The following is a 20,459-nucleotide window of genomic DNA, read 5'->3' on the forward strand; positions in this document are numbered from 1 at the left end:
TTGTCACGTACCATTAGAACCGGCAGCCATCCATTGACTCAGGCCAGGTCAGCCATTGACATCTGTGTCTGCTGTTCAGCACGCAGTGTTTGAGGGAGATGATGCTGACGTCAAGAAAATGTGACGGAAAATGTGTTGGGTCTCCCGACGGTGACCTAGCGACCCGGGACGCCGGCATAGGAGTCTGCACTGTGCGGCGGCCGTGCGTCCTACGCTAAGTGTGTGTCGCTCACAGACAAGCTAATTTGCCGACAGGACCTAGTGTTGATAGCGAATATAGAATGGTATGTAGTACAACTTACAATTGGAACTTACAATTGGAACACCGCTGCATGACAGTGCAGTCAGTGCAACGGCGAACCTGCTGTCGAAACGCGTTCGTGAAAATGTGGGGTCAAAAAGGAGCCAAAAATGGTCGCCAGTCTTCGCACGTCTTATCGGAGTTACACATGCCGCTTCATAAAACTCTCGCATGTCGGCTCATTTTGTCGGCCAAAACTTTAATATACACACCTTGGCAACAGATACAATATAGTGATCACAGCTCTGGCGATGTGGTCGCCGTGGTCACGTTGGCTTCACAGAGCCTATCCACGTCAAACCGACGTGTGGCGTACCCGAACAGTTCCATCCTGCGTCCGCCGTCCTTGTACTGGTCGGCGTGGCTGAGCGCACAGTGGGCCAGCGAGCACAGGTCGCCGCCGCGCACTCGGTTGATGCACTGTGCGGCCCAGTCGTGGCGCTCCACGCCGGCCGCCTCTGCCACGATACCGGTGAGGAAGACGTCCTCCAGGTGGTGGTAGGGCGTGTCGAGGGCGCGCGCCAGCAGCGGCTGCACGGCGCCGGCCGACACCAGGTAGCCGGGCCCGGTGACGAACGCCGGGTACCGGTCCCACGGCCACTCGCGGTGCGAGCTGCGCCAGGCCAGCAGGCGGCCGCGGTACGGCGCACAGTCGACGCAGAGGAGGCCGTGGATGGAGGGCCGGTGCGCCTGGCCGGCCCGCGCCGCCACCTCCGCCGCCAGACGGCGCACCGTCACCAGCACGTCATCGTCCGTCTTGATGACGAACGCGGCGCGCCGGCAGTGGCGGCCGGCGAACTCGAGCAGCGCCAGCGTCTTCAGACTCAGGTGGTTGTAGTGCTCGGCGGCGCGGCTCTGCAGGATGTCGCCGTGGCGGGCTGACTCGGCGTCCACGGCCGCCTGTCGGTCGGCGAACTGGCGCGCCTCCTCGGCCAGCTCGTCGGGCGTCAGCTCCTCGGGCATGTAGTCCTCGTACTCCTCCTCGTCTGCCAGCAGCTGGTTCAGCGCGCGCTCCACGCGCTCCTCGCGGCCCAGCACGAACACGTAGCGGATGCGGGCGGCGGCCAGCTGGGCCCCGTACAGCCGGCGGAACAGGGCGCGCCGCTCGGCGGCCCGCGGCCGGGAGGTGACGCCGAGCAGCGCCAGTGGGCCGCCGCCGCCGGCCGAGGGCGCGCACACCGCCGCCGGCTCGTGCAGCAGCTGCGGCTCGTACACGGCCCGCGTCAGCGGGATGGCGGGGTCCCGGGAGCGCGCCGGCTCGGCAGTCGGCTCTGAAACTACAGACGGGTCGGTTAGCCTCCACAGACTGAGACCGGCACCTCGACCAGCGGCTCTGTAACGACAGAGAGACGGCACGCCCAGCCTCCTCAGACCGGGAACCTCTGGGCCTCCCGGGCTGTGGGAAGACAGACGGATCGGCTGGTCCAGTCAGTCTGGTACGTACATACCTCGACTGCAGACTGCCTGTCCTGGCAGTGTTGCTTTTGGTGAAACTTAACCACGTCAAATCACCCATTCATTTTTGTTAATTTAAAAGCAATTTTTGACTGGTTATTGTGCTACTGGTTATTGTAAACCTCGTGACGGTATAAAATGGCCGCTACTGCACACAAAATCGTATGTTCGTTCAGATCGTTCTGCAGATAACGTAATGCATGGATGGTAATAAAGGCATTTACGGGCATCTAAAGGTGTTACCGGAGTTGCGGTGTTACCTGGCTCCGTCGTGTTACAGATGGCGCAGCACGGGTGGTCGGGCTCGTACGAGTGCGGGTGCTTCCGGTCGCAGACGTGAGTCGGACACTCGGTGATGACACAGTCGGGCTCCGGCTCCACATCGCTCTGCGACAGACGGGTGACGCCGGTGAGGGACGGGACAACGCCTAACGGGGTCGATAAACAAACGCTCATTTGTTCAAACGAATCGTCATCGTAACATACGTATCGCATCGAAAACCAGACGACACTTAACAACAAACGGGAAAGGCAATTCGTGTTCACTTAAAAAAAGAGCTATTTTCGATGCATGCGTAATGCGTAAGCTGCGATGCTTATTACGATCTTGCGCTAATTGCATAACCTCGCTGTTCCTCCTCCCGTAGCTGATTAAGTACACTCTCATGGTGCCCGGTGAGGCTGACTCTGACAACGACTGACGTACCGTTTTCACCGAGCACAGGCAGCTGAGACAGGCCTCCGGTCGGCCGGCCGTGATCGTCCCGTACGGCTCCGACGACCGCTCCCCCAGCTGAATGAAGCGGCCCTGTATCGAGCAGCCCAGCTCCCGCAGGTCGGCTGAAAACGGAACGGTGTGTCAGATGAACGGAATGGTGGGCAAGGCAGCTAGATAGACCGGTGGACCAGCAAAACGGACCGGTGCGTCAGATAAACGGACTGGTGGACTAGTAAAACGGACCGGTGCAGTGTGTCAGCTGAGCAGCCCGGCGTGTCAGATTAACGCACTGGTGTCAGATAAACGGACCGCTCGGGTAGACCAGCAAAACGGATTGGTGTGTCAGATAAAGGGACTAGTGTGTCAGATACGGTAAACGGACCGGTATAGACCATTCAAACTGACTGGTGTGTCAGCCTAGTGGCCTATAGTGCCCGCGATCCACATTCCACGGGTCGGCTAGCACTGGCCAACGTAGGTATTGATAAGTACTAGGTAACAGCCATGTGACACATACCGAGCTTGCGCTGTAGTCGGGAGATGTTGGCCGCTTCCGGCGGGCTCAGGTCAGAGGTGACTCTCTCCCAGTGGCCGTAGGCGACAAACAGCACCAGCACCAGCGCCAGAGCGGCCGGCACCACCCGCACCAGGCTGGGGCGCTTCATGGGGGCGCCGGCGACCGTCGCCAGCCTCCTCCATAAAGGACTACCGACTCAACCCAGTCACTCCATCGGAACACACGTACCGCAGCCCGCAACACACAGCGACTCACTTTCCACACAGCCACACTTTGACCGACCACCTCCAGAGCTACAGTATAGCGGCTCACAGCACAGACACGGCACAGCACGCCATACCACCACACTGATCTGGCCGACCCTCACTGGCCACTGATCTGGCCGACCCTCACTGGCCGGCGTGCCTCCCGTCCCGTGCCTCCCAGCCAGCCAGCTTCCCGCTCTATTCTCCTCATCTCCGCGGGCCTGAGCCACGGTCAATGACCCGCTGTCAGCGGCTGTGAGCCGTCCGGCCGCCGCGGGATGACCGTCGCTGGGGCTGGGACCACCTGACCCTCAGGTGGTGAGCAGCTTGAGAGTTGAGAGAGCAAGAAAGCAGGTGACAGATTTTAAGAAGTGTGTAAACTGTGACTTTTTTGGCTTATTTTGGTCAACATTTCCAAAAATAACTTTTTTATGTCATTGAATTACATGGTTCAATGAAACATACACAAGCAACTATTTATTTTAGTAGCAGCATCTACGCTTTTGAGGCGTACGCCGCGCATATGTGACAAAAAGTTTTCATTTTTATTGTAATTGAATTTCCGTATAAAAATATGACGTCATAAAACATCGTAATCTGACGAATCAACTTCAAGTAAATAAAAATGAATGTCGCTAGGGAAGGCTTCATTGGTGGCTCGTTTGGCTCCTATTATCTCATAATATCATTCATTTTTATCTAAAGGATTTCGTTGAACTTTTTGTTAGTGTCATACTCATATGTTGTGTGGTTTTCTAATATTATTAATTACCATGTACAATAATTTTTCAAATTATAATTTTGTGCTAGTGTCATATCTGTTGCGCTACTGTGGATCAATATGGGATAAACAATGGGAAATATAATTATTTTTTAATTATGCCTATTTTTTAATTGGTTATGCATCAACATGTGTTTTGATAGAATGTCTTTTTTTAGCCTTTTTCAAGGCTATCCAAAATGATGCTTCAAATCATCTGCCTAAATGTTTGCGCACTTCTGTCTTTCTTGGATATGTCAATGTATCTACTAGCTGAATATAATGGTTTGAAAAGGCCCTTTTTTAAAGGAAGTATACCTATTTTCCACTTTTGGTATCAGTCGGTAAGGCAGACATAGCATGAGCAAGCATTTTTTCCACACCATAGCATGCCAGCTTGTGCTATGGATCTGCCTTAAGCCTGAAACAGACTCTTCCCGCAGTCAGGAAATCGCATGCAAGAGCCTATTCAAATACATGGAAGCACGCTCACATCGATCGCACACACCTCCCGCAAGCGATTGATTCGAGAAGAATTACAATGTAAATAGATGGAAGCATGCTCACATCAATCGCACGCACCTCCTGCAAGCGATTGATTCGAGAAGAATTACAATGTATTTGAATAGGCTCTGGCATGCGATTTCCTGAACGCGGAAAGAGTCTGTTTCAGCCTTTATGCTTACTGATACCGACTGATTCTGATTGTCTGAAGCAGCCCTGATATCTATATCAGCCTTAATAATCAGCCTTGCATTGCAAGCAGATATCTGAATGGAAAGTGTACAGATTTCTCAAGCCACATCAGCAGAAGTGACATTCACAGGCCACATCAACCTACACCAACCTGGTTAAAGATATTAGCCACTATATTGGCTTGGCAGTTGGCACTATACAATTGGCAAGAAAATTGACAGTTGGCATACATTGAACAGCAAACCTATCATTTATTACACAATTTGGAAATAGAGTTATATACACTTATGACATGTAAAAATGCATTGTATAGGAATTTTGTAATTCCTGGGTAACTCATTGCGCCTTCTGTACCTACATGATTTTATTTGTCAACCATGTGACAGCACATCAGTGAAATATGGGAACATGTTATTGTCTACCCTATTTCACTCCAAATGTGCCTCACACCATAATTAAATTGTAAATACTGGGCACCTGATGAGTGCCTCCTCACAGACAAGATCAAGTAGAAACTGCAGTATTTTGCAATATTGATTAGTGAATTGTGATAGCCTAACTGAGCATTTTCCTCATTTATATTGCGCAATGAAAATGATATAACAATAGAATCCAATATTTCAATTTAGAATAATCATTTTGCATCAATATTAGATAATAATGTCTACACTCTACAGCCATGCAAACTCAATGGAATAACTTCATATAAAAACAATAAAATCAAATTTCAAACTCATCCACTCTAATGCCTATCAAATTCTATCCAATCATCTTCATGCATTGGAATGGAAGCAATATACTAATTTTGATGTTTACCTGAGCAATATCCTGGAGTGCAGCTAGCTAATTTTACTCCCCCCCCCCCAAAAAAAAAATGCAGTTAATTAAATTCCTAGCTATTTGATGTTTAATATACCTCCTATGAAAAGACTAAGTCCAAAAAAAAAGAAGAAAAATGTTTTCCCCTTATTCAATATATTGACTTAGCTAGAGCCTAGTGGATGCTGATAAGATTCTGTTGGGATCTCATAGTTCATAGGTACTCAATATTTCCTATATATTTTTTCTAAGGCTGCTTTTATTATTTCAGCTTTTGCTTCTTTATTCATTTATCTGCAATTTATAGCCAATTTCTGTTGGAACAAGTTGTTTGGAAGGACCTTGCAGTTGTTTTCATAATCTGTTTTTATTTGTAAGTAGTGTGTTCTCTGTCCAGTTTGTAGGTCTTGCATCTCATGCCCCTTGGATCTGCCAGTGCTCATTTATTCCAAATTCTAGTAGGCACTGCTGGTACATCCAAAGATGCCCACCTGCTTAAAGGCAAATGATGTTAATCTCACAACATCCTTTGTTTGTTTTGACTGGGAGACTGCAAGTAATATTATACTAATTCTTGCCTTCTTTATCTTTTGGATGTCAGAAGAAATATGTTCCTGAAAACAACATACGTTTTTTTCTTACCTAGATAATTTTGTTGATTTGTGAATATTAGGTATGTTATGAAGTTTGTGTACCTATGCCCAAGTCATGGTTTAGCTTTTACCTTATTCTTTTTTCAGAATTTGATTTAGTTTGATAATATGGATGAAGAATTTGAACCTCTGGATCCAACAGTTAAGAATATAATTGATCAGAAGTCATTGAAATGGATTTTTGTGGGAGGAAAAGGTGGAGTTGGTAAAACAACTACCAGGTATGTTTTATAAAGTTATGTGGTGGCTCCTGCCTCCTAATGGTACCTACCTATTAGTATGCCTACTAAGACAAAGCAGTGCTAATTTTACATAATGCTGCAGTATCATGTGTAGGTATGTCATGACTTTGTGTGTTACTGACTAATGTGTCATAAGTTAGTATAGCAGTGTAGGGATGCATTCTGCCTCAGTGGCAAGGAATTTGAAAAGTGATTCCATTTGGAGAATAATGGAAATTAAACTAGGGTCTTTGGGATCTATGGGATCAAACTGGGGATGTCATACAGAGTTCAAACTCGGAATACAGCAGAGGATAATGCTGACTAGCATGTGCAACGATCTAGACCTAGAAGTGATGGGATTGGAGGTTTGTGGTCCTAATTGAGACTTAATGCGTCTCACTCCATTCCGTTTCAGTTGCAGCTTGGCTGTGCAGCTGGCCAAGGTGCGGGAGAGTGTTCTCATCATCTCCACTGATCCAGCTCACAACATATCAGACGCTTTCAACCAAAAATTCACCAAAGTACCTACCAAAGTCAATGGATTTGACAATCTATCAGCCATGGTAAGCAAATGTCTATTCAAGAATCATTTTTCTCTGCTAAAAAGGATATATTGAAAGACACGATTAAGTCAAGTAATCTGTAATAGTACAAAGGTAGGTAACGTCGATCATACCGCGCAACACTGCGGTATAGAAATTTGGCATTCTGCTTGTGACCTAACTTGAGATGGTTTTACGCACGTCTTCCTGCGCCGTCCTCTCACGGCCCCCACCCACCTCCGGCAGGAGATTGACCCGAACGCCGGCTTTAACGAGCTGCCCGACGAGTACTTTGAGGGCGAGTCGGAGGCCATGCGCGCTGGGAAGTCGATGATGCAGGAGCTGCTGTCGGCCTTTCCCGGCATCGACGAGGCCATGAGCTACACAGAGGTCATGAAGTGAGTACCGATTACCGAACTCAGACACAGGGGCAAAAAGAGAGTGATCTGACTGTGTGCTGTGTTCGATCTAGTAAAACAAAAGTAGTTTGTACGCGAGAGTTGAAACCATGAAAGTCACCATGATCATTACTTATCAGATCTTTTCATAATTTCCTTCATCTTGGAGGACTCGGATTTCCGTCATCTGACTTACTCCCAGGAGTTTTTCTTGTTCCAGTATGGTAGGTTGGGTGCTAGGATACAATTGAAATATGAGAAACGGATGTAATATTCTGTGTTATTTTGTGTAATATTTTGATATGTGTTGCACCGGATCGTACCGGCTGAAGGACTAATTTTTCGTGTTTGTGCAGCAGTTATGAATTACCCTGGTTTACCATATGTCACCGATACTTTTTGGTGTCTGCTGGCTGGCGCAATGTATCCGCCTGAGTTCGCACTTTTTCGGTCGATTTTTGTGTGTGTCCCAGTGACGTTCCATTTCAGTCAGTCCGGACTGTCCTCGTTAATAGCCGCCTACTCGGTCGCGCATTTTACCCGAGAAGCTCACGCTCGTCACGCCTGGCAGATTGTGTTTCCAATGGGGCTTTGTCTTTTTGCGTTTTTCTGCAGCGATCACACTGTTTGCTTCCAGGCAACAGTTGTTGCATAATGTTTGGGGATGGAGCGGAGTTGACGAATTGTGTGTTTTTTTTTTACAGACCAGTCATGGTGCGTGGTTTGCCGGGTCATTTCCGTGCCAAGAATAAACAATGCGGTTCCTGTAAATTTGGCATTCGATTGATGTCATCTTTACACGAACGTCTTGCGTCCGTTTACCTGAGAGCTAGAGCTTCTCGGACACTGTACCCGTTCCCGTGGTGGCTGTATGCGTATTTTTGTCGTGGGGTTTTAATGCTGTGGTCTTGTTCTTTGTTTACCTGCCCACAAAAACTGTCTCGGACCACATTGTATTCTCATTTGAGGGAGTGCTTAGGTTCTTTTTCCTGTTTCTATCTTAACATGTGTCGTAACTGGAGTTGTTTTCGACAACTCAACCAATTATATTTTGATCACCTAGCCCTTTCGAATTTGTCTATGTTACCATTATCTGAAACGTATTTCGTCGTTGTAAATGTGGCGGCAATTTTTCTAGCAAGAACTTCTACCATTTCTTCGGAGCCTGCTCTGTTGAAGAATCACATTTCGTCCTATGAGTTTGTTGTCAGCACCCACCTAACGTCACTTCCTGTGACCGGGGGGCTCTGCCATGTCATCCGATCGCCCGATGTCGGTTCATGCTGCCTGTCTGACGTCGCTTCTCCTCCCGGCAGGCTGGTGAAAAACATGAACTTCTCGGTGGTGGTGTTCGACACTGCGCCGACCGGGCACACGCTGCGCCTGCTCAGCTTCCCACAGGTGGTCGAAAAGGGACTCGGCAAACTGCTCCGGCTCAAAAACCAAATCAGCCCCTTCGTCACCCAGGTACGGCCGCCCAATGAGCCTACTGGTCTGTATTAGAGAGCACTGGTAAAGCCAACAGGAGGGGACTGGAGTCTGTCTAGGTACGTGGTGAACAACCTCTGTTTGGAAGTGTTTTGTGTTGGTGCGTTTGTTTTGCCCGGACTCTGTTCAAGGAAGTCTGCATGGCAGGTTGTTATGTCGTTTCATGTTTTCTTGTTTTTTTTTTCACGATCAAGCGGGTTGCTAATTGAGCTGTGTTGTAAATAGCATGTTGAGGTGTGTCCTATGAAATCGGATTACCATGGATATTCGCCTGTACTGCAGTGTTCGCACATACATACCCTCTGTACAGACGTATCACAGGTGGTCCAGATGTCAGCACTGGGGCATATTCCTCCCGATTGGCGTCTTGTCTTCTCGTGCCTTCGGACGTGATCTCAATTTTGTGTTATAAATATGTGTGAGAGTTATAAATATGTGTACATATTTATAACTTTGATATAACTTATAAATATCAAACACCTAAGTTATAAATATGTGTACATCAGGCACTGTTGCTAGGCATGTATGCTACGTAAAAGTATTTGATACTGTCATTCATTCATTCATTCATTCATTCATTCATTCATTCATTCATTCATTCACTCACTCACTCATTCATTCATTCATTTGCTCATTCGTTCGGCTGGCTCTTTATTTAATCACACATCCATTCCAAACATTCTCTTAGTTAAATTGGTTCAAATGATTTTCGAGACTTATTTTAGAAAGCGTTGTCTATGATTTTAATTGCACATATTTCTTTCCTGGTAACTTCAATCGTAATGTTTCCCTCCTGCCAGCGTCAACACACGTTTTATGATTACCATCCTGTTTTTTACCTTTTTATGTTAAACGCGCGTTGGGAAAAATCGACATAAGGTCAGTAAAGGTCCAATATACCACTGAGTACGCAAAGGGATCCTCATTTTAAAAAAGTGAATACCGTAAAGTGGGGCTATTTGAGACAGTGGGGCTATTTGAGACAGTATTTAAAATCGCTATAAAATGAAGATCGTTAGATTTTTGTGCGATGTTTTTGCTCAGGGAGGTGTGGAATCGAGCAGTAAATCGCCTGAGCAAAAAAAATTAAGGATAAATTGTAATCGGTTTTTGTTTTATAGCAATTTTAAATACTGTCTCAAATAGCCCCACTGTCTCAAATAGCCCCACCTTACGGTACTGTCTTCTGGGAACATAGGTGGGTAGCATGATGTTATTTGATGTAGGTAGTTATTTCTGCGACAAATAATTACACAAACTGACTAGAAGGTAGGATGACGGCGGCGGCTGGCGCTGGCTCTGAGCGGCTCTGACCGCGCGCCTGTGATCCGCTGCCGGCCCGTTTTCCTGGGCGATTCTGCTGGCCGGTACCTAACGGTCGGTTCGCCGGCTGTTTTCCTGTCTCCCTGGACTTCCTCGTGGTGAATCCACTCCGACGGGACCCCGGTCGCCGGGCCAGCTGCTCGGGTCGGCAGTGGTAACGCGGGAACTGACGGAGAGCTGACTGTATCCCCCCCCCCCCCTCCACCAGATGGGCAGCTTACTGGGCCTCTCAGACTGACCGTGCCATCCCCCCCCCCCCCCCCTCCACCAGATGGGCAGCTTACTGGGCCTCTCCGACTTCAACCCGGATGACATGTCGGCGCGGCTCGAGAACATGTTGCCCATCATCCAGCAGGTCAACGAGCAGTTCCGCAACCCCGTGAGTTACACACTACCTGGCATCTCCTCTTTGGTGCGGGAGTGGCCGCGATTTTTGACATAGGACTTAAATGAATTGAGATGCATCGATAATAATGTCGGTGTTATTTCTGTAGTTTGTGAGCGAGATTAGTGTCATTCGCCGTCTGTTTGATGTTGTATGTTGGTGTGTCATTGGTAGCCAGACGCTGTTGAATTCTGATTGTAGTCCGTATGTTTAGCTAACACCTGGGGAAAACCATCAGATAGCAATGACTAGATAAAACTGACCCATCTAGCGACGAAGCTGTTAGTCAGCAGTGCCGTTTTCGAGTCATGCCATTTACTCAGTTCTCTGTGCCAGTTGCCGTGTCTGAAATGTTATAGTTCGTTTTTCTTAAGTTTGCCCCTCACTGTAAACGTCTTTTTGAACACAGCACGAGAATTACTAGCTGAATTACTGAGAAAACTGGTTGGCGCACATTGTATTGTAGATATGAATAATATTTTCAAAATTAAGCTTTGAACACCGACGATTTAACGTTATGTTAAGCGCCCTGCAATTTATTTATTAGTTCACACATAATTCCTGAGAAGTCGTCTATCCCTGTGGGGCTGTAGGTATTGGCAAATACGAGCTACGAGTCTGTGAAATAGTAAATAAATTTGATCAAATTGATCGTCTGTCAAATCTGGTCAAATCAATGTGCGCCAACCAGTTTTCTAAGTAATTCAGCTAGCAATTCTCGTGCTGTGTTCAAAAAGACGTTTACAGTGAGGGGCAAACTTAAGAAAAACGAACTATATCAGCCTCGTTTCTCGCGGCGACTGTGGTCATGGCCAGTCATTGACTAACGGCACGGATACCACTTAAAAACACGGTATGGCACTAGCCGGTCATTTTCTGGGACGACGTAACGGGTCACCGTGGCCCCCGCCCGCCCGGCGGTGTCCCGGTATTTGGCGTACCCCGCCGCCGGCCGGCCGGCCCCGCCGCGGCCCACGTATCTGCCGTAATGTTCACGACATCAGCCGTGTTATGGGTGTGACCCGGCCACCATTAGTTACCGGGTGTCGTAACCGGTCCCCGGTCGGCGGCGTTACGCCGGCGCCGGTCACGAGCTCGAACTGTTCAGCGGTCTGCCGATGACGCGCGCGGACAGGGGTCACCGCGGCGGCGCGGCTGTCAGTCACCGGGACGCCAGGCGTGGGAAGCGCAGGCTAACCGATTTCCCCTCTACGCTGCTGCAGGACCAGACCACGTTCGTGTGCGTGTGTATCGCCGAGTTCCTCTCGCTGTACGAGACCGAACGGCTAGTCCAGGAGCTCACCAAGACCGGCATTGACACGCACAACATCGTGGTGAACCAGCTACTGATGCTGAAGCCCGGCGAGCGGCCGTGCAGGATGTGCGCGGCGCGGTGTCGGATCCAGCAGAAATACCTGGACCAGGTGAGACCGCGAGACTGGGGGGGGGGACCAGGTGAGACCGCGAGACTGGGGGGACCAGGTGAGACCGCGAGACTGGGGGGGGGCGACCTGCCGCCGGTCGTGACCCTGGTTAAAATCAGCTTCCATATACTGTAAAAGGATCGGTTTTACTTCACATTGGAGAGTAGCTGTTAATTAGGGTGGCATCTGCAGCTGTGACCGTTTGGTTACCACCGTCCCTGCCCTGCCCTGACCGCGGCGCGTTCTCCCCGTCAGATTGCCGACCTGTACGAGGACTTCCACGTGACCAAGCTGCCGCTGCTGGACCACGAGGTGCGCGGCGTGCCTGCCGTCACCGACTTCTCGGCGCACCTACTGGCGCCCTACCAGCCGTGACCTGATCTGACCTGACCGGGTGGGTCCGGTCCGGTCGGCGCGGCCCGCTCCCCCGGGCGCGCCGACCTCCCCTCCGCCGCGCGTTATCACATTCGCATCCGTACTCTACGTATGGAACTTGTCACTTGTCAAATATATTCACCGTACGTCAACAGGTATTTTGAGGCCCGGCCTCTCGAAATGCTATATCATTCTCGATTCATTCACATGTGGATAAGGCAGCTGTTCTATATAGACGTTCTATATTTTCTTTCACTGATCTCCGTCAGCCCTCCCCTCCCCGAACAACATGACACGGACAATGGCGCAAGCCGCAGCAATAACTTACAAAAAAGGTTCTTAAAAGTTGGAGTAACTCTGTTTTGGGGTAACTCTCTGAATGCTCCCACGCTGGGGGCTGGGCACCACTCGTCAATCGTATACAAACCCTGTCTCGGCGCCGCGGACACGACGCGACTACAGCGGTAATACTAGTGGCCATCGGTCTCTGGGCCCCGTCCGCGGTCGGCCATGGGCGCGGCGCGGCGCGCTGTCGTGAGACGCTCCGCCCGCCGCTGTCGGCAGGAGCAGCCGACCGGCCAGTGCCCGAGCCCGGCTGTGGGCCGCCCGCCCGGTCACTGATCACGGTCACACGCCGGACGGGAGCGGCTCGCAGCGTCAGGCGGTGGCGCAGTGGGCTGTTCCTGCCGCCGCCGCCGGTCCCTGCCCGCGGCGGTCGCTCCCGGCGGGGCGGGGCGGTGCGTCCGACCGGCCGGGCCTTCTGAGGGCTCACTCCACGGGGGCTGGGCGGGCCGTCGGCCGGCTACTGCAGCGGGCTGGCGAAGGCCGCGAACCCGACGCTGGGGATCGCGTAACTACTGCATGACGTCAGCTGGTTACTGAAACGGGAGGGCGGCGGTCAGCGGGGGGCGCGAGAAATGCGGAGAGGATTTAACACGGGTGAGATATTTCTCTCTTACTATCCTGACTGCATTGTGGAATGAGTTAAAGCCTGCGTCACAGATATTCCTCAATTTTATCACAATATACCGGTGCAGGGCTCCACACTCCATTCCAGTTACGAGCCTGAGCGCAGTAGGCTCTGCGTATGCCGTCTACTTACTAGAAGTTGGGCGTGTAGAAGGCCAGAGGCTGCACCTCCGCCAGACCCGGCACGTTGTCACACATGATACGCGCCCAGCTGGTCTTGCGAATCTCAAACAGTTGCGCTGCGAAAGGACACGGGTGGTGTCAGTGACTCGGTAGCCTCGATTCACCCCGCTCGGTCACGCTTGATCCCCTTGCATTGAATCGCACTGTCGCTTCGTGCGTCGCTATTCGGAACAGTAATGGCGCATTTGGTGTTCCCTGGTTCGCTGTCATCCATTCCTGATAGTCCGGTCACTTCATCCATCAGCTCGCGGTCATTCCAGGGATTCCCCGCGCCCGTCCCGATTTATGTGAGCCGCCAAGCCGCTGCGCTCGGCAATGCAAACTGCGCCACATTCGCCGAAGGATTATGAGATTCGAGCCGCAACCGTCCCACTCGGGTGGCAAAACAGTTGTCACTCACAGTGCATCGCTGCATTACCAATGAGCTCTCGTCCTTGAATGACCGAGCCTCTGCGGCCGGGTGTAAGCACGGGTCGAACGGCCGTCTTGAGGCCCCGGTTTGCGTTCTCTACCCCACCGCCGGTGCTCTGATCGCTCACCCTCTGTGAAGGAGTGCGGCTGCCCGCCCAGGTCGTAGAAGAACCTGTCTCCCTTCTTGAGCCGGGCGAACTGGTCTCCGACGATGCAGAGGAAGGTGTGTCCGAGCAGCGCGCCGGGCACGGGCCGCTCGGCGATGCCGGCCGGGAACAGGTCAATGTCGTCCACCGAACGGTAGATGGAGCGCATCCGGTCCACCACCTGCCGTAGACGGGGATCATTATAGGGGTCAGTGGGTGCATGTCTGGTGTGTTCTGTTCTCAACACTGACTACTGGCTGGTGCGATCAGGTCGATGAATTATTCAGCCCCACTGATTCACTTGCAAGTGAAGAGGGTGGCCGAGACAAGACACTGGGAGTCCCCTCTTAACCGCTCAGTATTAGTCGTCAGTTCCCGGCACCTTGGCGCCCGTGCTCACGTCGTTGGGCAGGTCTCCGTAGAGATCCTCGAAGCGGGTGGCCCGGCGCAGGCCGCACTTCTCCCTCATCTCGTTGTAGGAGGGGATGCCGTGGTCGCGGCCGCGCTGCACGTTCAGCGCCACCAGGTCCATGCCCTGGCGGCCGCCCGGCGGCTGGAACAGGTGGTTCTTCAGGTCGTCGATGACGCTGAAAACGGAACGGCCGGCGGTGAGAGAGATGCGGGCCATGAGGGCCGCGGGGATATCAGGTCGGCTGTCGACGCCCGAACATACGTAAATTGTGCCAACACTGAGCTAGCAAACATTCGCCCGGCTGAAAACTCCGAGCAGCTTTTATGGTTGACATGTTCAGTGACGGCTGTTTATAGGCGCGATAAAAATGCATTCATGTTTATGTAGAAGGAGAACCGGACACTGCACCATACGTGCCCGGTGCGGTACGGAGCGGCCGAGCAGAACCGCCTTGTCCCTGACAGCTGTGATCCGTTCAGAGTGATGGTCCGTTGTCCGTCACAAACAGAGACAAGGTCCGGCGCGAACGCCGACAGCCCGTTACACATTCACTTTCGCCTTCGGCCTCTGCACCAGACGTATTTAGCATTTAAACCTCGCTCGGCATTTAAGTCGCATGTTACCGACGTAACACTAAACTTATCAAGATGGAACATCGTGGATTTGTTCTGCTCGGAGCACGCTCAAAACTACATCAGAATTTACGGTGTTATCTAACAGAGCAGAGCATACATGGTCATGGAATTTCCAACAGGAAACGCACCGGAGCGTGCATTTCGGGGAGTGATTGTGGCGCTCACTTTTCGTCGAAGCGCTGAGCGCGCTGCAGGTAGAAGCCGCGCACCACCGACTCCAGGATGCCCGTCTCTCTGTTCAGCAGACTGGGGTTGTTGAGCACATCTCGCAGCTGTAGAGCGCCGCTCTGGGACCGCGCGTCGCGGAACAGCCTGCGGGCACGGCGGCAGTCACGTCAGATACGGGCGGCAGTGACATCAGACACGTACTCCGGTAACATCACACACGCAGTTCAGTGACGTCAGACACGTATCCTAGTGACGCAGATACGCACTATAGTGACGTCACTGGCTATTTTCAGTGACGTAAGACACGCAGTCCGGTGGTGTCAGACACACTTCAGTGATGTCATATGGTACAAACCGCTCAGGCTGGTTTGCAGTTTTCCAGTTTTTAGTCAGCTTCACCGTAGGATGATTATCTGCTTGATGTAAAGCGCACTGAGAATATTCTAGAGACATCTGATGAAATAAGCATCAAGTTATCGGGCTACGGTGGAAGGCAAATGTCAAAAGGCTGAGGCGGCCACCAATAATTTATCTGCCCGACGTCCGAGCCAGTTACTTTGATTATAAAACGGACCACAAAGTTAAACTATACCCACCATGCCGTTTCACAACCGTGACAACGTCATATTATAGCGTTTAAAGTTTAAGGACTCCTTTTAGCAGCATTGCACCTAATCCGGCAGCCTGTTGGCGGCGACAGGTCAGAAGTATCCCAGTCATTGGCACCTCGTCTGGTCACACTTTCACCGTCCGTCCGTTTTCCCGTGGGGTAGGCCGACCACTGGGTGTCTGCACCCACTAATGGATGCGGCGGGCGCGCTGAAAGGGCTCCTCTGAGGCCGGAGTCAGTCAATTGGACCGTACCCCACTGCGGTCACTGCCGACCGCTACCGTCGGTCCGTGGTGACAGGCACCTCGGCCGCACCGGGCGAAAGGCAGGCCAGGCTCAACGAGCCGTGAGCTTGACGCTCAGTTGATCATATTGCATACTCTGACCACAGGTTTGCATAGTGCCAGGTGAAGACGCCGTTCCCTGATGGATGCGCGCTATTGGCGAGCGTGGTTTGAACCCGAGAGCTGTGGCTGCCCTGGGAGAAAACGATTTCAACGATAACTATTGCGTGATAATTTTACATCTGATGACATGCTCTGCAGGACCCTCGGATGAGTTCACTCTCTCGCAGTCCACCTGGCGTGCAGATGGGCCAATGCCGACCATCTGTCGCCGCTGTCATTACACGCATTCATGTGCTTATACATATTGGTAATGGGTGACTGCCTCTCAGGTCAAATTTTTACCATCAGTCAATGCGGTTGGTGAAGAGGGTCCAATACACATGGTGTCAGCCGGTATCATCGGTGTTTTGAAACACGATCTGTCCACTGAAAGCCGCATTGTGATATGGACGACCGTTTTTATTGCGTGGCTGAAAAACTCATTGCTAAAGGATTGCCGACAACCGTGTTACGATACTTCGAATTAGTAATGCTGTCATGACACGGTAAATCAATGATTTGACACACTGGCTTGCTTTTTCAAATTTTCGCTGCATACAAAAAAGTCAAGCTCTTAGGCGAACCGGCCTGTGACGTGCGGCGTGCCCTCATTCCCACATCAACGTATGATTTAACGTAATAATAATGTCTCCATCGCTCAAACTGATGTGTCCCCTCACTAGACATGGTTCAGGACGGGGTTGTCTCACCGGGCGTGGCTCTGGACGGTGTTATTACTCACTGGACGTGGTTCTGGACGGGGTTGTCTCACTGGGCGTGGCTATGGACGGTGTTATCACTCACTGGACGTGGTTCTGGACGAGCGTGTGGCCGAACCGGAAGGCGGCCGTGCTGAACTCGTTGTTGATGGACGGGTTGATGTCGGGCCGGTAGTCGAACGAGTAGCCGCTCGTCTTGGGTTTCAGGTCGTACACGTCCATGAACTGGCGGCCTGCGGGTGGCGCACACCGTCAGACCAGGGGAGGGGAGGGGTCGCACGTGCGCCCGCCTACAGCCGGAGGGCACCGGGCGCGGCGGCACGCGACCGTGCGAGACCGGAGTGGGCCGCCCGACTACAGACCGCAGCTGCCGACCGCGCCCGCGGCCGGTACGCTGTCACAGCTGGTTGGAAGGAAAACGACGGCTCGGACATCTTTTGGGACAGTAATGGGAACGGTCGCGTCCAATCGCTGAACAACTTGCTAGGGCGTGCCGGGGGAACAATGGGCACGCGCGCGTGGAATGAATGAGTGACGCGCGAGTCGCGTGTCACCGGTGAAAAAGTACTGCTTAATCCAATACCCGAACACGCAAGCGGAAACGACACGCCCCTGTTTACCGAAATGGCGGACCGGGACGGCATAAACCACCCTTGGTGAGACTGCCCATCGCTTTGCGTCGCGTCACCCACCGAGCACGATGGGCAGCCACTCGTTGTAGTTGATGTGCTGCCACTCGGCGGTGACGATGCGGCGCGCCTCCTGGTAGAGCTGTTCGTCGGATAGCTGCTGGCCGTACAGGCGGCGCGCCTGCTCGTCCAGGGCGCGCGCCACACGGTTGTGCTCGCGCATCCACACCGTGTGCATCACCGTCAGCGGCAGGTTCTCGTTGACTCGGCCGTCGCCGGCCTTGTAGCACTCGGCGCCGATCTCCTTGGCGAAGCACTCCTCCAGTTCGCCGGTCTCGACGGGCAGCGCGCCGGGCCGTGAGTTGAGCAGCAGGCCGCCGCGGAAGGCGCGCAGCCCGCGCGACTGCTCCTCGTCAGAGCCGTAGATCATGGACGCGTCCATGTAGTGCGTGAGCGCGTTCATCTGCTCGGCGTACCCAAAGTTACAGTCGGGCCGCGGCGCCGGCAGCGAGCGGACAAAGTTGAGGCAGGTGCGGCCGAACCTGGGAGAAGGGGAGCAGTGGTCAGCTGTCGGCAGAGGTGGTGAATGCTGTATGCGGCCATGACATACCACTCGGTGGCACTGATGGAAATCGGATGTCGCATTCATGGAATGCAGCATACCAGTAACGAACTGCATCACGCTTACATTAGCTCGGCGATGAAAGTGCAGTTGTTTGTACGAGGTGAGGAGTAAAAGTATAAGAAGTAGGTACGGGACACTCACTGTCTGTAGAAGGGGTCGAACTCGGAGACCGGAATGGGGAAGCACTGTGGGTGGCGCAGGCTGACGGGCAGGTCCTTGCCCTCCTCCGTGCAGCACTCGATACCCGAGCTGCCCTCTGTAACATCAGAGTGGTGCTGCGTCAGCCGTATATCGTCAGCGGCCCGCTGGTTCAATTGCAGCTGCTCAATGCTCAATATCAGTAATAGAAACAGGTGTAAACTAATTTTTTCATGTCGACTGTTTTTCATTTACCCTTATGAACGCCACAAAGGGAACAAAAAGTGTACATATTTACTTGTTACAAAGTCCTTCATGCATTGACCTTGAAATTAAAGAATAACATCTAGCGAATGGTATCCATATTCGGCCCTCTCTCTAACGGTGACGACCGAAAAGGAATCATGCTTGTCACGAACATGCACGTCGCATGTTTAGAGATCAGAGTCATATCAGCCGTTGCATCCGGCACCACAGAGACGCGAACACGCTCGTAGCATTTGTACCACAGCCTTCCCTGGCGTCACACTTTCTACTGCCCCTCTCTTCCTCTGCCGACTGCCACTCTACTCTTTTAGCGCCACACCGTCCCATAACCCTCTATAACCATTTACCTCTGAGCATACAGTAGGCTTTGTGAGTTGTTCAAACAACAGCCGTTCTCTTCCGAGCACCGTTCGTTCGTGTCACCACTCACCGAGCCGGAAGATGGGTGAGATGGAGAGGTCGTGGTCCAGAAACTGGCCCCAGGTCATCACCGAGATGGCCAGGTCGGGGTACGGGTCGTTGGTGCTGCCGGTCGCCAGGTTGGAGACGTCGCGCGCCGAGGGCAGCGCGCCTCCGTCGGCCGCCACGCGCGGTGTGAAGATGCCGTTCTCGTAGGCGGGCGCCAGGATGCGCTGCAGCGCCGTGCGCGACATGCCCCAGGCCGGGTTGTTGAGGTTGTTACAGCTGCCGTCGGCGCTGCGGTACACCGAGCCGGGGTTGCAGCGCGGCGGCGCGGCGCAGGTCTGGTTGATGATGGTGTTGAGCACGCTGAACTGCTGCAGGCCGAACGCACCTTGGTCCGGGGTCAGGCCGAACCTGACGGCGGGGAGGGGAGGGCGGTCAGAGCGAGCGGTGCGTGCTTTGGGCGACACGGTGACGCAGAGTAGGCGCTTGTTTTATACGGTCGCATTATCGTAAATAGTTGTTGCATAGCATTGAATTTGAGTCTTGAGTTTCTTATAAACAGTCCGGTGCATGCATACCCGCAACAAGCAACGCAAGTCCAGCCAGTCAAAACAGAACCGGCACGATGAATTTGCCGATAGAGAACTAATTTATTTTGTTTAAAGAACAGTGCAAAGGCCAAAGACAGTGGTGCAACTGTCGTGGTGGTCCTTGATGCATTATTCAACAGAATGCAATATACAAAGCACAATAACAATGAGATGTGCAGTGGTGCATGACAGACAAGCTTATTGTATGCTAAAAGTTAAATAGGCTTACGTCGCGTTAATCTGTTTATCATTGGTTACGGAGCGAGCGAAGTGAGCGGAGTCTTAGGCCGGAACACAGCTCTTAAGCTCGCAAATCGCGTCTCGCTTCTCCCATTGCAATACATGGCATATTTTCAGCTCCCAACACGCAGGTCGTCTCGCTTTTACGCCGCGAAATCACGCCGGATCCCGCTCGGAAAACGCGAGCGAAACGCGAGCGAAACGCAAGCAAAATCAGACCGGCGCGATTTGAAAGCTGAAAAGTTGAATCTATTTCAACTTTTCAGCTTCTCTGCTCGCGAAATGCAAGCGTAATAGCGTCAGTAACCATGGAAACCAAATAAAGCACCTTGGCTTACGGCAATTTTAACTAAATACTGGCGTGGCCTCCTGCTTTCAGCACATCGGTATTCATTTGATTGACAATTTTATACGTACAACGTATTAAATTGTTTAGTTTTATATTTCGACGTTTAAAAAAATCTTAAACGTAGGTATCTTGTACTGCGGTCAACATAAAATGAGGAATGCGTGGATTTTTTTTTTCAAAAATCTCCCCTTCGTATTTTTTTTTTCAAAATCAGTAAAACATAATTTGATTAGAAAATGGTAACTTTTACTTCC

The 20,459-nt window shown here is 51.7% G+C and overlaps 3 protein-coding genes across 15 annotated transcripts in view; 1 reads left to right on the top strand and 2 right to left on the bottom strand.

The window, feature by feature from the left end:
• Positions 1-426: 426 nt before the first annotated feature.
• On the bottom strand, positions 427-3,532 carry LOC122367670. Its single transcript, XM_043340987.1, has 4 exons — positions 2,992-3,532; positions 2,463-2,596; positions 2,017-2,143; positions 427-1,578 (listed from the first exon to the last, which is right to left on the bottom strand). The coding sequence occupies exons 1-4, from the start codon at positions 3,137-3,139 to the stop codon at positions 539-541; spliced, it is 1,449 nt and encodes a 482-aa protein (XP_043196922.1). The 5' UTR covers positions 3,140-3,532; the 3' UTR covers positions 427-538.
• Positions 3,533-3,827: 295 nt separating this feature from the next.
• LOC122367672 (ATPase ASNA1 homolog) lies at positions 3,828-12,475 on the top strand. 11 transcript variants are annotated; one of them, XM_043340993.1, is made up of 8 exons: positions 3,828-3,851; positions 6,252-6,385; positions 6,804-6,951; positions 7,177-7,328; positions 8,645-8,795; positions 10,411-10,518; positions 11,748-11,948; positions 12,204-12,475. In XM_043340993.1, the coding sequence occupies exons 2-8, from the start codon at positions 6,273-6,275 to the stop codon at positions 12,321-12,323; spliced, it is 993 nt and encodes a 330-aa protein (XP_043196928.1). In that variant the 5' UTR covers positions 3,828-3,851; positions 6,252-6,272; the 3' UTR covers positions 12,324-12,475. The 11 variants fall into 11 exon arrangements, with proteins under 11 accessions (XP_043196928.1, XP_043196931.1, XP_043196937.1 ...); XM_043340996.1 differs by lacking the exon at positions 3,828-3,851 and adding an exon at positions 3,864-3,889; XM_043341002.1 differs by lacking the exon at positions 3,828-3,851 and adding an exon at positions 3,881-3,896.
• Positions 12,442-20,459, bottom strand: part of LOC122367671 (peroxidase-like) — a 33,769-nt gene continuing 25,751 nt past the window's right edge. For all 3 annotated transcript variants that reach the window (XM_043340989.1, XM_043340991.1, XM_043340988.1), the window contains 9 exons: positions 19,052-19,437; positions 18,358-18,472; positions 17,655-18,133; positions 17,048-17,195; positions 15,245-15,391; positions 14,433-14,619; positions 14,015-14,213; positions 13,426-13,531; positions 12,442-13,201 (listed from right to left, as the gene is read on the bottom strand). In XM_043340989.1, the coding sequence (XP_043196924.1) occupies positions 13,126-13,201; positions 13,426-13,531; positions 14,015-14,213; positions 14,433-14,619; positions 15,245-15,391; positions 17,048-17,195; positions 17,655-18,133; positions 18,358-18,472; positions 19,052-19,437 (1,843 nt within the window). In that variant the 3' untranslated portion in view covers positions 12,442-13,125. The remainder of the gene's footprint in view (positions 13,202-13,425; positions 13,532-14,014; positions 14,214-14,432; positions 14,620-15,244; positions 15,392-17,047; positions 17,196-17,654; positions 18,134-18,357; positions 18,473-19,051; positions 19,438-20,459) is intronic.

This window comes from Amphibalanus amphitrite, unplaced genomic scaffold (assembly GCF_019059575.1).
Source record: "Amphibalanus amphitrite isolate SeventyFive unplaced genomic scaffold, NRLGWU_Aamphi_draft 000887F_arrow, whole genome shotgun sequence".
Taxonomy (NCBI): domain Eukaryota; kingdom Metazoa; phylum Arthropoda; class Thecostraca; order Balanomorpha; family Balanidae; genus Amphibalanus; species Amphibalanus amphitrite.

What these genes read in the sequence shown, in the direction of transcription:
- LOC122367672 (XM_043340993.1), top strand. Translation starts at nt 6,273, where the DNA reads ATGGATGAAGAATTTGAACCTCTGGATCCAACAGTTAAGAATATAATT. An exon ending in AGCTACACAGAGGTCATGAA is followed by an intron (nt 7,329 to 8,644) that starts GTGAGTACCGAT and finishes TCCTCCCGGCAG; the next exon opens with GCTGGTGAAAAACATGAACT. An exon ending in ACGAGCAGTTCCGCAACCCC is followed by an intron (nt 10,519 to 11,747) that starts GTGAGTTACACA and finishes ACGCTGCTGCAG; the next exon opens with GACCAGACCACGTTCGTGTG.
- LOC122367670 (XM_043340987.1), bottom strand. Translation starts at nt 3,139, where the DNA reads ATGAAGCGCCCCAGCCTGGTGCGGGTGGTGCCGGCCGCTCTGGCGCTG. An exon ending in CCGACTACAGCGCAAGCTCG is followed by an intron (nt 2,597 to 2,991) that starts GTATGTGTCACA and finishes TTCCGTTTTCAG; the next exon opens with CCGACCTGCGGGAGCTGGGC. An exon ending in CTGTAACACGACGGAGCCAG is followed by an intron (nt 1,579 to 2,016) that starts GTAACACCGCAA and finishes ACCCGTCTGTAG; the next exon opens with TTTCAGAGCCGACTGCCGAG.